Below are 12,261 nucleotides of genomic sequence, written 5' to 3'. Positions count from 1 at the left end.
CTAACACCCAGCCTAGACCTCCCCTGGCATAACTTGAGACTCTGTCCCCTTGTTCTGTTGCTGCTTGCCTGGCAGCAGAGCCCAACCTCACGTGGCACTTCAGGGTGTTGTCCCATGTGCTTGTTCCATAGCTGTCCCATGCTCTGGCTAAATGGTTGCTGAAGCACCTGCCTGTCTGTACAGCCCATAGAGGAGGTGATGCTGTGGACCAGAGGGCAGCCAGCCAGTGTCAGTGCTAAGAGGATGATTCCTTTCAGGGTGGGGACCTGTTGTGGTATCAATCCACAGGAGAGTTTGTAATTAGAGGTGGCAATGTGCACCCTTCAAATACATTGTTTGGATTAAAATGAGATTGCTAAACCCATGCCTTATAAACACAAGTTAATTCTTTGCTCTTGCACTGTCTCTTGGTCTCAGCAGCTTTGTGGTGAAGCTCCACAATGCCAACCAAAGCCACGAAGGCACTTGTCTTGCTTCTTCTTCTTCTCCTCATGGTGTCCCAGGCTGCTGCAGGTAAGCAGGCATACAACCAGAGGGCATTTTTGTCTTTGGGAAACAGGGAGGGCAGTCTGTACATGAGGAGTCAACCTGTGGTTGGTACCTTGACACCAAAGCTGCCTGCTAGCACTGAGGAGTCAGACTCCTCTTGGCCGCTTCGGTGCCATTTCAGAGCACCACAACAAGCAGAATTCAGGAACGCTTTCAGACACCACAGCAAAACTCAGCAGCAGGCTGATGGTCTCCCCCAGATCATCATTGTGCTCCCTGCAGGTTGAGCTGTTGCTGACTTGGGTGCAGGCTTTCTTCATGCGTGTGAGACGCTCACAAGTTCTTTCTTCTCCTTTCCTTTCCAGAGGCAGACACTGTGGTGTGTCGGAACACCAAGGGGGAGTGTGCCTTCATTCTGTGTCCCTTGTTCAAGAGAGCCACTGGTACCTGCTACAATGGATTGGCAAAGTGCTGCAGGCCCTTATGGTGACCCTCCACACTCATGGTTTGCACAGCTAAGCCACTGGCTGTGTCACACATCTGTCTGAGAGCTGCCTCTCTCTATAGCACTGCTGCTGTTCCTCTTGTGAACCCCATGATGCGATGACTCTCTGTAGGGGCTGGCAGCATCACTGCCACTAGTGGCAGCAGTAGAGTATCTGTGTCCCTCTTTACATGAGTATGTGGTGGTTTTGCTGTTGGCTTTCCTCAGAGCTTGTGGAAGCTTTGCATGTAGCCATGTGCCTGTCCTTCACCCATGCAGCTTCTCATCCCCTGGACCACAGTCAGCAAGACAGGGCTGAACTGGCCATTTGAAACGGGGCAGCTCCTCTCCTCTTCCCTCCCTGCCCTGCCAAGGGTGTTTTGTGGTGGGAATTGGGCAAATTTCCTCTTCATGCCTTTGGGAGAGTGAGTTGTGCAACAAAAGATATCCCAGCAGACCTCACCCATCCCATATGAGGTGGGATGAGCCAGGTTGGATGAGGCCTTGAGCAACCTGCTCTAGGGGGAGGTGTCCCTGCCTATGGCACGGGGTTGGAGCTGGATGATCCTTGAGGTCCCTTCCAACCTAGATCTATCTATGACTCTATGATGTTCTCCTGTGATAGACACCCGTGGATCCCTGATGGCCTTGGTTACACCCTGGTGTTCCAAAAGGAGAGCACAAGGCTGATTACCAACCACTGAAGAAACTCAGCTGGGAAGGGTCTCTCTGTTACAGCCCTGATGCTACACCTTGGCCAAACCCATGGATGCATGAGGTGTGGAGGGCTGGAGCTAGGCAAAGCTCAGATCTTAGAGTGCAGCCCCTTGGGACCTTCCTCCAACACTTGGATTTTTGCATTGTCCTTCCCATTTAACACACATCAAAGGGATGTGTGGAGCAGGGACACACTGATTTCTCTCCTCGCATCTCTCTCACCTTATCCCTGCCTGTGACTTGCCTCTCTGCCTTCATCCTCACCAGTCAGGTCCTGCATTGTGAGTCCCACCTCTTCTGGCTGGACTTTCTCTCTGCTTTGGAGCTCTGAGTTGCTCCTGCCAGTGTAATATTTAGAGATAGCTTGGTTACTCTCTGTTAACTTTCCCATCTTCTCTGTTCAGGATGTCTGTCATTCCTGAGCAGATGGATGAAGGGGACCTGTAACCCTACCCACCCCCTCTTCCTAACTGCCCCTTTTCTTCCATGAGCCTATTGGTTTTCCTGGTCCCTTACAATCACCTCAAGAGAGGGTCTTTCTCATCCTGTATCTTCAGAAGATGCTGTCGTGGCTTCATCAACTGCTCACCTCAGAAGCCATATCATAGAATATGGTTGGAAGAGACCTCCAAGCTCATCCAGTCCAACCTAGCACCCAGCCCTGGCCAATCAACCAGACCACGGCACTAAATGCCTCATCCAGTTCATCTGGCTGATTCAGACCCTGCTCTGGAAGACATGTCTGGTCAACTCTCATTTGACATCTACCATGCTACAGCAAGGGCTGGAAATTGAAGTCTCCAAGGAAGCTCTGCTGCTATCTTGCAGTCTTTGCAAACTATCTCAGCCTTCCAGAGCTGAAGCAATCTGTGCTCTTCAGTTCTCCTCTAACTCATATTCACTGTGCACAAAGAAACTGTCCTTTGCAAAATGAGTTGTGTGAACAGCTAATAAAACCTGAGCAGCAACACCAAGTGCCTTAAACAGTTCATTGGTGAGGAATGTTTTGGTCCCTCTAGCTCTAGGTCCTAGATCCTGTGGATCTTCTATCTGGTCACATCTCATCAACAGGCATCTCCAAAACACCAGAAAGGTTTTCTAGTTCATCTCTTCCCCAAGCCCAAAGTCAAGAGGAGTTCTCCACCATCAGGGAGCTCAGAGTTGCTCAGCCTGGCAAGATGGCTTAAAAAAAAATCTCACCAGACATTGAATCACAGAAGGGTTTGGGTTTGCAGACAACCAGCAAGAGAAGAAGGGGACACAGTCTCAAGCTGTGTCAGGGGAGGTCTAGGCTGGATGTTAGGAGGAAGTTGCTGTCAGAGAGAGTGATTGGCATTGGAATGGGCTGCCCAGGGAGGTGGTGGAGTCTCTGTGGCTGGAGGGGTTGAAGCCAAGCCTGGCTGGGGCACTTAGTGCCATGGTCTGGTTGCTTGTTGAGGGCTGGGTGCTAGGTTGGGCTGGCTGAGCTTGGAGGTCCCTTCTAACCTGCTTGATTCTATGATTCTATGATTCCTACAATGGTAGCTCCAGACCTGGATGGAGGTTCACTCTTTTAGTTCAGGAATAAGAAATAATAACAGCCACAAGCAGGTATTTGGTGGAGTGCCAGAAGGTTGCAGTGGCTCTGTCACAGGGATAGCTTTCAGGAATGACAAATGGGACTCCCCAGTGGTTGCATAACCACTGCAGTTAGGAAACCGAGAGCCTTGCAAGCTGGGCGAGAGCTGCTGCTCACGTTGCACTGGTGAAGAAACAGGGGCACAACGAGGGAGCGCAGCAAGGTCATTGCCTCCAGGTCACCCACGGCCAGCAGCAGGAGGAAGATCTTCAGAGCTGTTACTTTGGCATCCTAGATCCTTTACCTCCTTCGGAAATGAATGCAGGCATCATTAACAAGACAGAAGGCAAAACCATTCTCAGTTGTCAACAACAGCTGGAGACAACTGATCCTCTCGTCTGGAGTGTGACTGTTGGTCACTGCACCCTAAAAGAAGCACATGGCAGACATGAGGGGAAAAAAACCTCCTGCCCAGAACTCTGGAGTATGCACTCTGTGGGGAAGATGGACAGTGGAAGAGTTGGGCTTTACTGAGCTGGAAATACCTTCCTGATTTCACAATCATTCAGCTTGGAAAAGACCTCTGAGGTCCTCAAGTCCAACAACCTCCCTCACCACCAGACCCTTTCTTCACCTCCCCCAGCAGTGAGGCCACACCAAATTCTAACGGCTCCCAGGTACTTTTGGAGGGCTGTGTGCATAGTTTATGTGTGAGCCTTGATTTAGTCTACAAACGAATGACAAAGGCAGGGGTCAGTGCTGCCTTCCACCCCTCACAAAACCAGCTGATGGCTTCTCACCTTCCTCCTGACCACCTCCCACGGCCACATGCTGGTCCCTGGCTGTGTACTGACTCCTTGGAGGCTCTCCACATCCTTCTTGTAATGGAGGCTCCAGAGCTGGTTGCAGTACTCCAGGTGGGGTCTCAGCAGAGCAGAGGGGGAGAATCAGGGGGAGAATCACCTCCCTGGCCCTGCTGGCCACACTTCTGCTGCTGCAGCCCAGGCTCTGCTTGGCTTTCTGGGCTGCAAGTGCACACTGCTGGCTCCTGCTGAGCTTCTCCTCCAGCAGCACCCCCAAGTCCCTCTCCTCAGGGCTGCTCTCCAGCCAGTATGATCATGCATCATGAGTGAGGTGCTCAGAATGATAATCCAGGAGCATGGCAGCCTCTGTGTCTGTTTTTATTGTGCTGAAGAGCAAATGCCACTGATCCTCAGAGCATAGGAGCCCTGAGCAAGCTGCTGTGGCCAAACGTTGCACAAACAGAGTTGACCCAGAGCAGGTTGCATGTAGTTTGTGCAATATTTGAAAGTGATGCCTTGGTTCACAGGACCTCCTCAGTACTCCACAAGGCTGAAGGCAGTGTCTAACTGGTAGCCAGAAGGCTGTGAATATCAAGCATCCTTCACCACCCTCCAGGAACAGCCTTTGCCGAGCTCTGCTTCTTCGCGTTAATACATCTGGGTGACTGGCACTGCACTGAGGACTTTTCCCACCTTGAGCCTCATCCTAACTGGTAAGATCTGACTTCTTCTCATTATTCAGCCTCTCTTTAAAAGTTGTGTGCTTCTTAAATGGGCTGCAGACTTCGTATTTCCCATGCTTAGCTGCACCTCACTGCTGTATCCTTAACCGTGCTGCTATCCCAGTCTGTCAAGAGTCAGTTCTAGAGGGCTTAGAAGTGTGTTTTCTGCCTAGAAAGTGTGCCAGGATCCTATGGATGCTCCAGGGGCCCCTTAGGACAATAGGTATTCCTATAAGGAAAGTGTGGGGTGCCTGTTCTGAATAATGCTTGACCTGGAAGGACATTTCTGTAGGTCACTTCTCAGTTTCCTGTGGTGGTGGAGGGACAGACCTCTTATTTAATGTCTTGCTCTCTTTTCCCTGTAGTGACCACAGTTACCAGACCACCTTTCACCATGAAAATCCTTCCCTTCCTCTTTGCTCTCCTCTTGGTGGCATTTCACACAGCTGCAGGTAAGTCATAAATCAAGATGAGAATCATAGAATCAATCATAGAATCATTGACTCAATCACAGAATCAATAATAGCATCATAGAATCATAGAAACAGTCATAGAATCATTGACTCAATCATAGAATCAATAATAGCATAATAGAATCAAAGAATTGATCATAGAATCAATCATAGAATTATAGAATCAATCATAGATTCATAGAATCAATCATAGAACCATAGAATCAGCCACAGAATCAATAATAGTATCATAGAATCATAGAATCAAGTATAGAATCATAGAATCAATCATAGAATAAATCATGGAATCAATCATAGAATCAAGCATAGAATCATAGAATCAATGATAGAATCAATCATAGAACCACAGAGTCAATCACAGACTGATAGAATGACAGAGGCTCCTCTGTGTTTCTTTCCATTCCACATTAGAAGGACAGAAAGTCACAGGGCAGAGGCAGTCTCTCTTGAATGGAGGAGCCCAGAACTGGGCACAGCACTCAAGGTGTGGCCTGAGCAGTGCTGAGCACAGGGGCACAAGAACCTCCCTTGTCCTGCTGCCCACACTGCTCCTGAGCCAGCCCAGGATGCCATTGGCTCTGCTGCCCACCTGGGCACTGCTGCCTCAGCTTCAGCTCCTCTCTCCCAGCACCCCCAGCTCCCTCTCTGCCTGGCTGCTCTCAGCCACTCTGGCCCCAGCCTGTAGTGCTGCTTGGGGTTGTTGTGGCCAAAGTGTAGAACCTGCCCTTGGCCTTGTTCAGTCTCATCCCATTGGCCTCTGCCCACCCATGCAGCCTGGCCAGGTCCCTCTGCAGGGCTCTCCTACCCTCCAACAGCTCCACAGCTGCTCCTAGCTTGGTGTCATCTGCCAACTTACTGATGCTGGACTCAATCTCCTGCTCCAGATCATCAATAAAGATATTGAACAGGACTGTGCCAAGCACTGATCCCTGGGGCACAGCACTAGTGCCAGCTGCCAACTGGATGTGGCACCATTCACCACCACTCTCTGGGCCTGGCTCTCCATCCAGTTCCTGACCCATATCAGAATGAATCTGCCCAAGCCAGGAGCTGCCATCTGTGCCAGGAGCTTGTTGTGGCAGATGCTGTCAAAAGCCTTGCTGCAGTCCAGGCAGACTCCATCCACAGCCTTCCCCACATGCACCAGGCAGGGAACCTGATCATTAAAGAGCTCAGGTTGGTCAGGTAGGACCTGTCCTGCCATAACCCGTGCTGGCTGGGCCTGATCCCTTGGCCATGCTGTAGGTGCTGTGCAATGGCACTCAAGATGAGCTGTTCCATGCCCTGGCCTGGCACTGAGGTCATGCTGACAGCTCTGTAATTTCCCAGCTCCTCCCTCCGGCCCTCCTAGTGGGTGGCATCACATTGGCAGCTTCCATTCCACGGGGACCTCTCTAGTTCTTGGCTTGGAGGGACAGTTCCCAGCTCTGCAGAAGGGACTCAAGCACTTGCTTGCTTGCTCTGCCTATTGACCTCCTGCGCGGGTTGCATCAGGACTCTGAAGCCTTCGACACGGGCTCAGATCACAGGAAGTGAGCAAGATGCAAACCTTTGACAGAAGCAACTCCCTCTTGTTTGATCTGGGTTTTTTTCCACTGGTACAGACTTTCCAAAACCTGTGAGACCTATCTTGAGATGTGGCTACCGTGGGACTTTCTGCTCTCCCGGGAGGTGCCCTCGTGGCAACGTCTACCTGGGGGTTTGTCGTGCAGGGCATTCTTGCTGTAAGTGGTAAGTTGAGGCTCTTATCAGGGGTGGCTTTCCAAATCCTCAGGGAAGTCCTGTGTGGCAAGGTTTTCCCTCTCTGTGTTAAGTCTGAAACCTGTGAAATCTTCTCTGCTTCCTGCAGGTTGTAGAGAGGCTGAGAGCAGAGGACCAGCCGGGATCTGGGGATGGTCGCCCTCTGCATCGTTGGGTTCAGGGAGCAGTTGTGCTGCTGCTCCTCAAGGAGTCATCCTTCTCCCTTCAATAAAAGCAAGAGCTGAGGAGGTTGTGTGGCTGCTGTCTGTGGTGGTGTCACTCATCTCTCTGCAGATCTTACTTCCATTTGGGAATTTGAATCCTGGCATCAGGCTAAACCTACCAGGATTGGGTAGCTTACCAAAGTGGTTTCCTCTCTTGGACTGCTGACTGAATATGCTTCATATATCGAAAGTACTGCAGCCAGTTCTGCAGCCCCTGGGACAAGAGGGATGTGGAGATGCAGGAGTGTGTCCAGAGTAGGGCCAGGAGGATGCTCAGAGGGCTGCATCAGCTCTGCTGTGAGCACAGCCTGAAAGAGTTGGGGCTGTGCAGGCTGGAGCAGAGGAGGCTCCCAGGTGGCCTTCTTGTGTCCTTCCAGGATCTGAAGTGGGCTACAAAAAAGCTGGGGAGGGACTTCTGAGGCTGTGAGGGAGTGACAGGACTGGGGGGGAGGGGAACAAAGCTGGAGGTGGGGAGAGTCAGAGTGGCTGTGAGGGGGAAGTTGTTGAGCAGGAGAGTGGTGAGAGGCTGGACTGGGTTGCCCAGGGAGGTGTTTGAGGCCCCATGGCTGGAGATGTTCAAAGATCACATTGGGTGCTTCTGTGCTCCACAACCTCCCTGGGCAACCTGTGCCAGTGTCTCACCACCCCCACTGCAAAGAACTTCTTCCTAACATCCGGTTTCAATCTCCCCTATGCCAGTTTAAACCCATTCCTCCCCATCCTGTCATCTAGCTGAGGATGTCCCTGCTCCCTGCAGGGGGATTGGACCTTTAGATCCCTTCCAGCCTGTGTGAGTCTATGGCTCTATGATCTTAACTCTGCAAGCTGGGTTCTCACCTCCTGGTCCAGAGCTTTCAGACGTGGGAACAGCCTTTTGTTTCCTTACAGGGATTAAGGACACTGAGCAGAGCAAAAGGAGGCAGGTGACCTCATTTGAAGCCTGAGTTTACCTTTGGTTGTTTTGCCTGGTGTAGATTTGGAGTAAATCTACCAAATAGATATCAGGTGCAGCAGCAAGTCAGGAGATGAGAGGCAGACCTTCTTGAGACAACTGGACAGCATGTACAAGGGGCCAATAAGCTGCTACCTCAATTACTTCTCCAGTGAGAGGTTTGTTCTGCATCACCCTGAACCCTCACAGAAAACCCCAGTGGGTGCAGGTTGCTCAGTGAGCTCCTGCCAATGCAGCTGCTGTCATTCCTTTAGCAAGGCCAAGGGCAGGGTTCTGCACTTTGGCCACAACAACCCCAAGCAGTGCTACAGGCTGGAGCCAGAGTGGCTGAGAGCAGCCAGGCAGAGAGGGAGCTGGGGGTGCTGGGAGAGAGGAGCTGAAGCTGAGGCAGCAGTGCCCAGGTGGGCAGCAGAGCCAATGGCATCCTGGGCTGGCTCAGGAGCAGTGTGGGCAGCAGGACAAAGGAGGTTCTTCTGCCCCTGTGCTCAGCACTGCTCAGGCCACCCCTTGAGTGCTGTGTCCAGTTCTGGGCCCCTCAATTCAAGAGAGCTGTTGAGGTGCTGGAAGGTGTTTGGAGAAGGGCAGCAAGGCTGGGGAGGGGCCTGGAGCAGAGCCCTGTGAGGAGAGGCTGAGGGAGCTGGGGGTGTGCAGCCTGCAGCAGAGGAGGCTCAGGGCAGAGCTCATTGCTGCCTGCAGCTGCCTGCAGGGAGGCTGTAGCCAGGTGGGGTTGGGCTCTGCTGCCAGGCAAGCAGCAACAGAAGAAGGGGACAGAGTGCCAAGCTGTGGCAGGGGAGGTCTAGGCTGGCTGTGAGGAGGAAGTTGTTGTCAGAGATAGTGATTGGCATTGGAATGGGCTGCCCAGGGAGGTGGTGGAGTCTGTGTGCCTGGAGGTGTTGAAGCCAAGCCTGGCTGGGGCACTTAGTGCCATGGTCTGGTTGATTTGCCAGGACGAACTTAGAGGTCTCTTCCAACCTACTTGATTCTATGATTCTGTGATACATGGTCAGGAGCATCTTTGTAAGGACAAATCAGTCATCAGACTAGCACTTGCTCACTGCTGCCAGTGAATAGTTGTCTGCCCTGACACTATCTCAAAGAGAGAACTCATCTATGTACTGCCAAAGTCCTCCTCCTGAGTGGGGCAACCTCAGCTTGTTCCCAGCTGGTCTGTGCTCACATCACCTCCTGAATCCTGCACAGGAATTAGAATAGAATCATAGATTCAGTCAGGGTTGGAAGGCACCACAAGGAGCAGCCAGTGCCAACCCCCCTGCCATGCCCAGGGACACCCTACCCTAGAGCAGGCTGCACACAGCCTCACACAGCCTGGCCTCAAACACCTCCAGCCATGGGGCCTCAACCACCTCCCTGGGCAACCCATTCCAGCCTCTCACCACTCTCCTGCTCAACAACTTCCTCCTCACCTCCACTCTGTCTCTCCCCACCTCCAGCTTTGCTCCATTCCCCCCAGTCCTGACACTCCCCACAGCCTCAAAAGTCCCTCCCCAGCTTTTTTGGAGGCCCCTTCAGATGCTGGAAGGCCTCAAGAAGGTCCCCTGGGAGCCTCCTCTGCTCCATCCTGCACAGCCCCAACTCTTTGAGTCTGTGCTCACAGCAGAGCTGCTGCAGCCTCTGAGCATCCTCCTGGCCCTACTCTGGACACTCTCCAGCATCTCCACATCCCTCTTGTTCCAGGGGCTCCAGAGCTGGATGCAGTACTCCAGGTGGGGTCTCAGCAGAGCAGAGCAGAGCAGAGGAGGAGAATCCCCTCCCTGGCCCTGCTGGCCACACTTCTGCTGCTGCAGCCCAGGCTCTGCTTGGCTTTCTGGGCTGCAAGTGCACACTGCTGGCTCCTGCTGAGCTTCTCCTCCAGAAGCACCCTCAAGTCCCTCTCCTCAGGGCTACTCTCCAGCCTTCTCTGCAGAGCTGCTTTGCAGCAGGTGACAGCCCAACCTGCACTGGTGCAGGGGTTATCATTCTTTAGGTGCAGAACCCTATGCTTGCCCTTGTTGCACTTCATTAGAGTGCTCTGCACTCACCTATCCATCCTGTCCAGGTCTCACTGGAAGGCAGCACAGCCTTCTGGTGTGTCAGCCAGTCCTCCCAGTTTTGAACCACCAGCAAAGTTGCTGAGGGTGAGTCTGTCCTTCCATCCAGGTGATTGATGAACATGTTGAACAAGACTGGACCCAGTCCTAATCCCTGGGGAACCTCCTTAGCTACAGGCTTCCAGCTGCTGCTAACAACCTGCTCAAAGGTATCCCTGAAGCACAAAGGGAGCTAACTTCAGCCTTCCCTTGGCCTGTGTGCAGGGCAGAACATGCTGGTGGTCAGCAGGGGCAGGAGTAGCAGTGGTTGCCTTTTAAAAGGAAGCAAGCAAGCCAAGAACCAAGCTTGCCCCAAGCTTGCCTTTTGTTGCGGGGCATCTAACCTCCCTTCAGAGAGGATGTTTCTGCAGATGCCTTGGCCACCATTGAAACCACAGCCTTGTGAAGGGCAGGAAACTGGGCCAACAGCCACCTCGGAAGGATTCCCCTGCCTGGAGACCTGAGGAAGTTGGATCCAAACCATCAATTTACAGTTGATGTCCTAATGAGCTTTGCACAACCCACAGTAGGTGAGCGTTTCTGACACAAGGGGCTTTGCTCAAGGTCTGGGGATGTTGCAGAGAGGCTTAGCCCTGGAGCTGATCCAGTGTCTGTAGCCAGTAAACTGGATATTAGTAAAGCATTTGGATGTGAGGATGCATTGCTGGATTAATAACTGGCTGCATGGCCAGGCCACCCATGGAGCCAGTTGGTGTCCTGTCACTGGTGGTGTTCCCCAGGGCTCAGCACTGGCATCAGCCTTGTTTAGTATCTTTAGTAATGATCTGGGTAAGGGGATTGAGTGCACCCTCAGTGAGTTTGTAGATGACACCAAATTGAGTGGGAGTGTTGGAGTGCTTGAAAGCTAGGAAACCACAGAATCATAGAATCAAACAGGTCAGAAGGCATCCTGGGCTGGCTCAGGAGCAGTGTGGGCAGCAGGACAAGGGAGGTTCTTCTGCCCCTGTGCTCAGCACTGCTCAGGCCACACCTTGAGTGCTGTGTCCAGTTCTGGGCTCCTCAATTCAAGAGAGATGTTGAGGTGCTGGAAGGTGTTTGGAGAAGGGCAGCAAGGCTGGGGAGGGTCCTGGAGCAGAGCCCTGTGAGGAGAGGCTGAGGGAGCTGGGGGTGTGCAGCCTGCAGCAGAGGAGGCTCAGGGCAGAGCTCATTGCTGCCTGCAGCTGCCTGCAGGGAGGCTGTAGCCAGGTGGGGTTGGGCTCTGCTGCCAGGCAAGCAGCAGCAAAAGAAGGGGACAGAGTGTCAAGTTGTGCCAGGGGAGGTCTAGGCTGGATGTGAGGAGGAAGTTGTTGTCAGAGAGAGTGATTGGCATTGGAATGGGCTGCCCAGGGAGGTGGTGGAGTCTGTGTGGCTGGAGGTGTTGAAGCCAAGCCTGGCTGGGGCACTTAGTGCCATGGTCTGGTTGCTTGTTGAGGGCTGGGTGCTAGGTTGGACTGGCTGAGCTTGGAGCTCTCTTCCACCCTGCTTGATTCTATGATTCAACTCTATGATTCTATGCATACATTTGCTGGATGAAACTACATCGAGGCTGACAAAGCACACTGAGATGGCACTGTCAGCAGGTTGAGAAGCACTAAAGGGTTACACACTGCAGACCCTTACCCCAACAGGGTCACAGTTAGAAGTTGCCTCCCTGGGGGCTGTCGGTTGGATGGAGCTGTCCTCCTGCGTGGCGTCTTCCCAGCTGTTTTCTAGCGAAGCCAAGCCAGCAGGCTGCTCCGGGGGGGAGGGAGCAACACAGAGCTCCTTTGTGTTGTGAAAGCAGATTGCTTGCCAAGGGCTAAGGAAATGGGATGTGGCATGTCCCAAGAGGTGTCCAGCAGACCACAGCGCTGAGCGGCCCTTACGCAAGGCAGGGTGACACAAGCCCCGGGCTGGAATCCTTCTCAGAGGTGTCAGAAGGGGAGAGCAATGCTTCCTTTTTTTCTCTGGCAGGGGGAGAAACTGGAAAAGGAGCTTTTGTGCTGGACATTCTGAGGCGTGAATCATCCCGA

General features: G+C 52.7%; 1 protein-coding gene across 1 annotated transcript; it reads left to right on the top strand.

The window, feature by feature from the left end:
- Nucleotides 1–440: 440 nt before the first annotated feature.
- DEFB1 (defensin beta 1) lies at nt 441–979 on the top strand. Its single transcript, XM_064146843.1, has 2 exons — nt 441–513; nt 855–979. Exons 1-2 carry the CDS (start codon nt 441–443, stop codon nt 977–979), a joined length of 198 nt encoding a protein of 65 aa, XP_064002913.1.
- Nucleotides 980–12,261: the final 11,282 nt, after the last annotated feature.

This window comes from Pogoniulus pusillus, chromosome 7, assembly GCF_015220805.1.
Source record: "Pogoniulus pusillus isolate bPogPus1 chromosome 7, bPogPus1.pri, whole genome shotgun sequence".
Taxonomy (NCBI): Eukaryota; Metazoa; Chordata; class Aves; order Piciformes; family Lybiidae; genus Pogoniulus; species Pogoniulus pusillus.
Note: the sequence above shows the minus strand (reverse complement) of the source record. Positions and strands in the feature narration are given on the sequence as shown.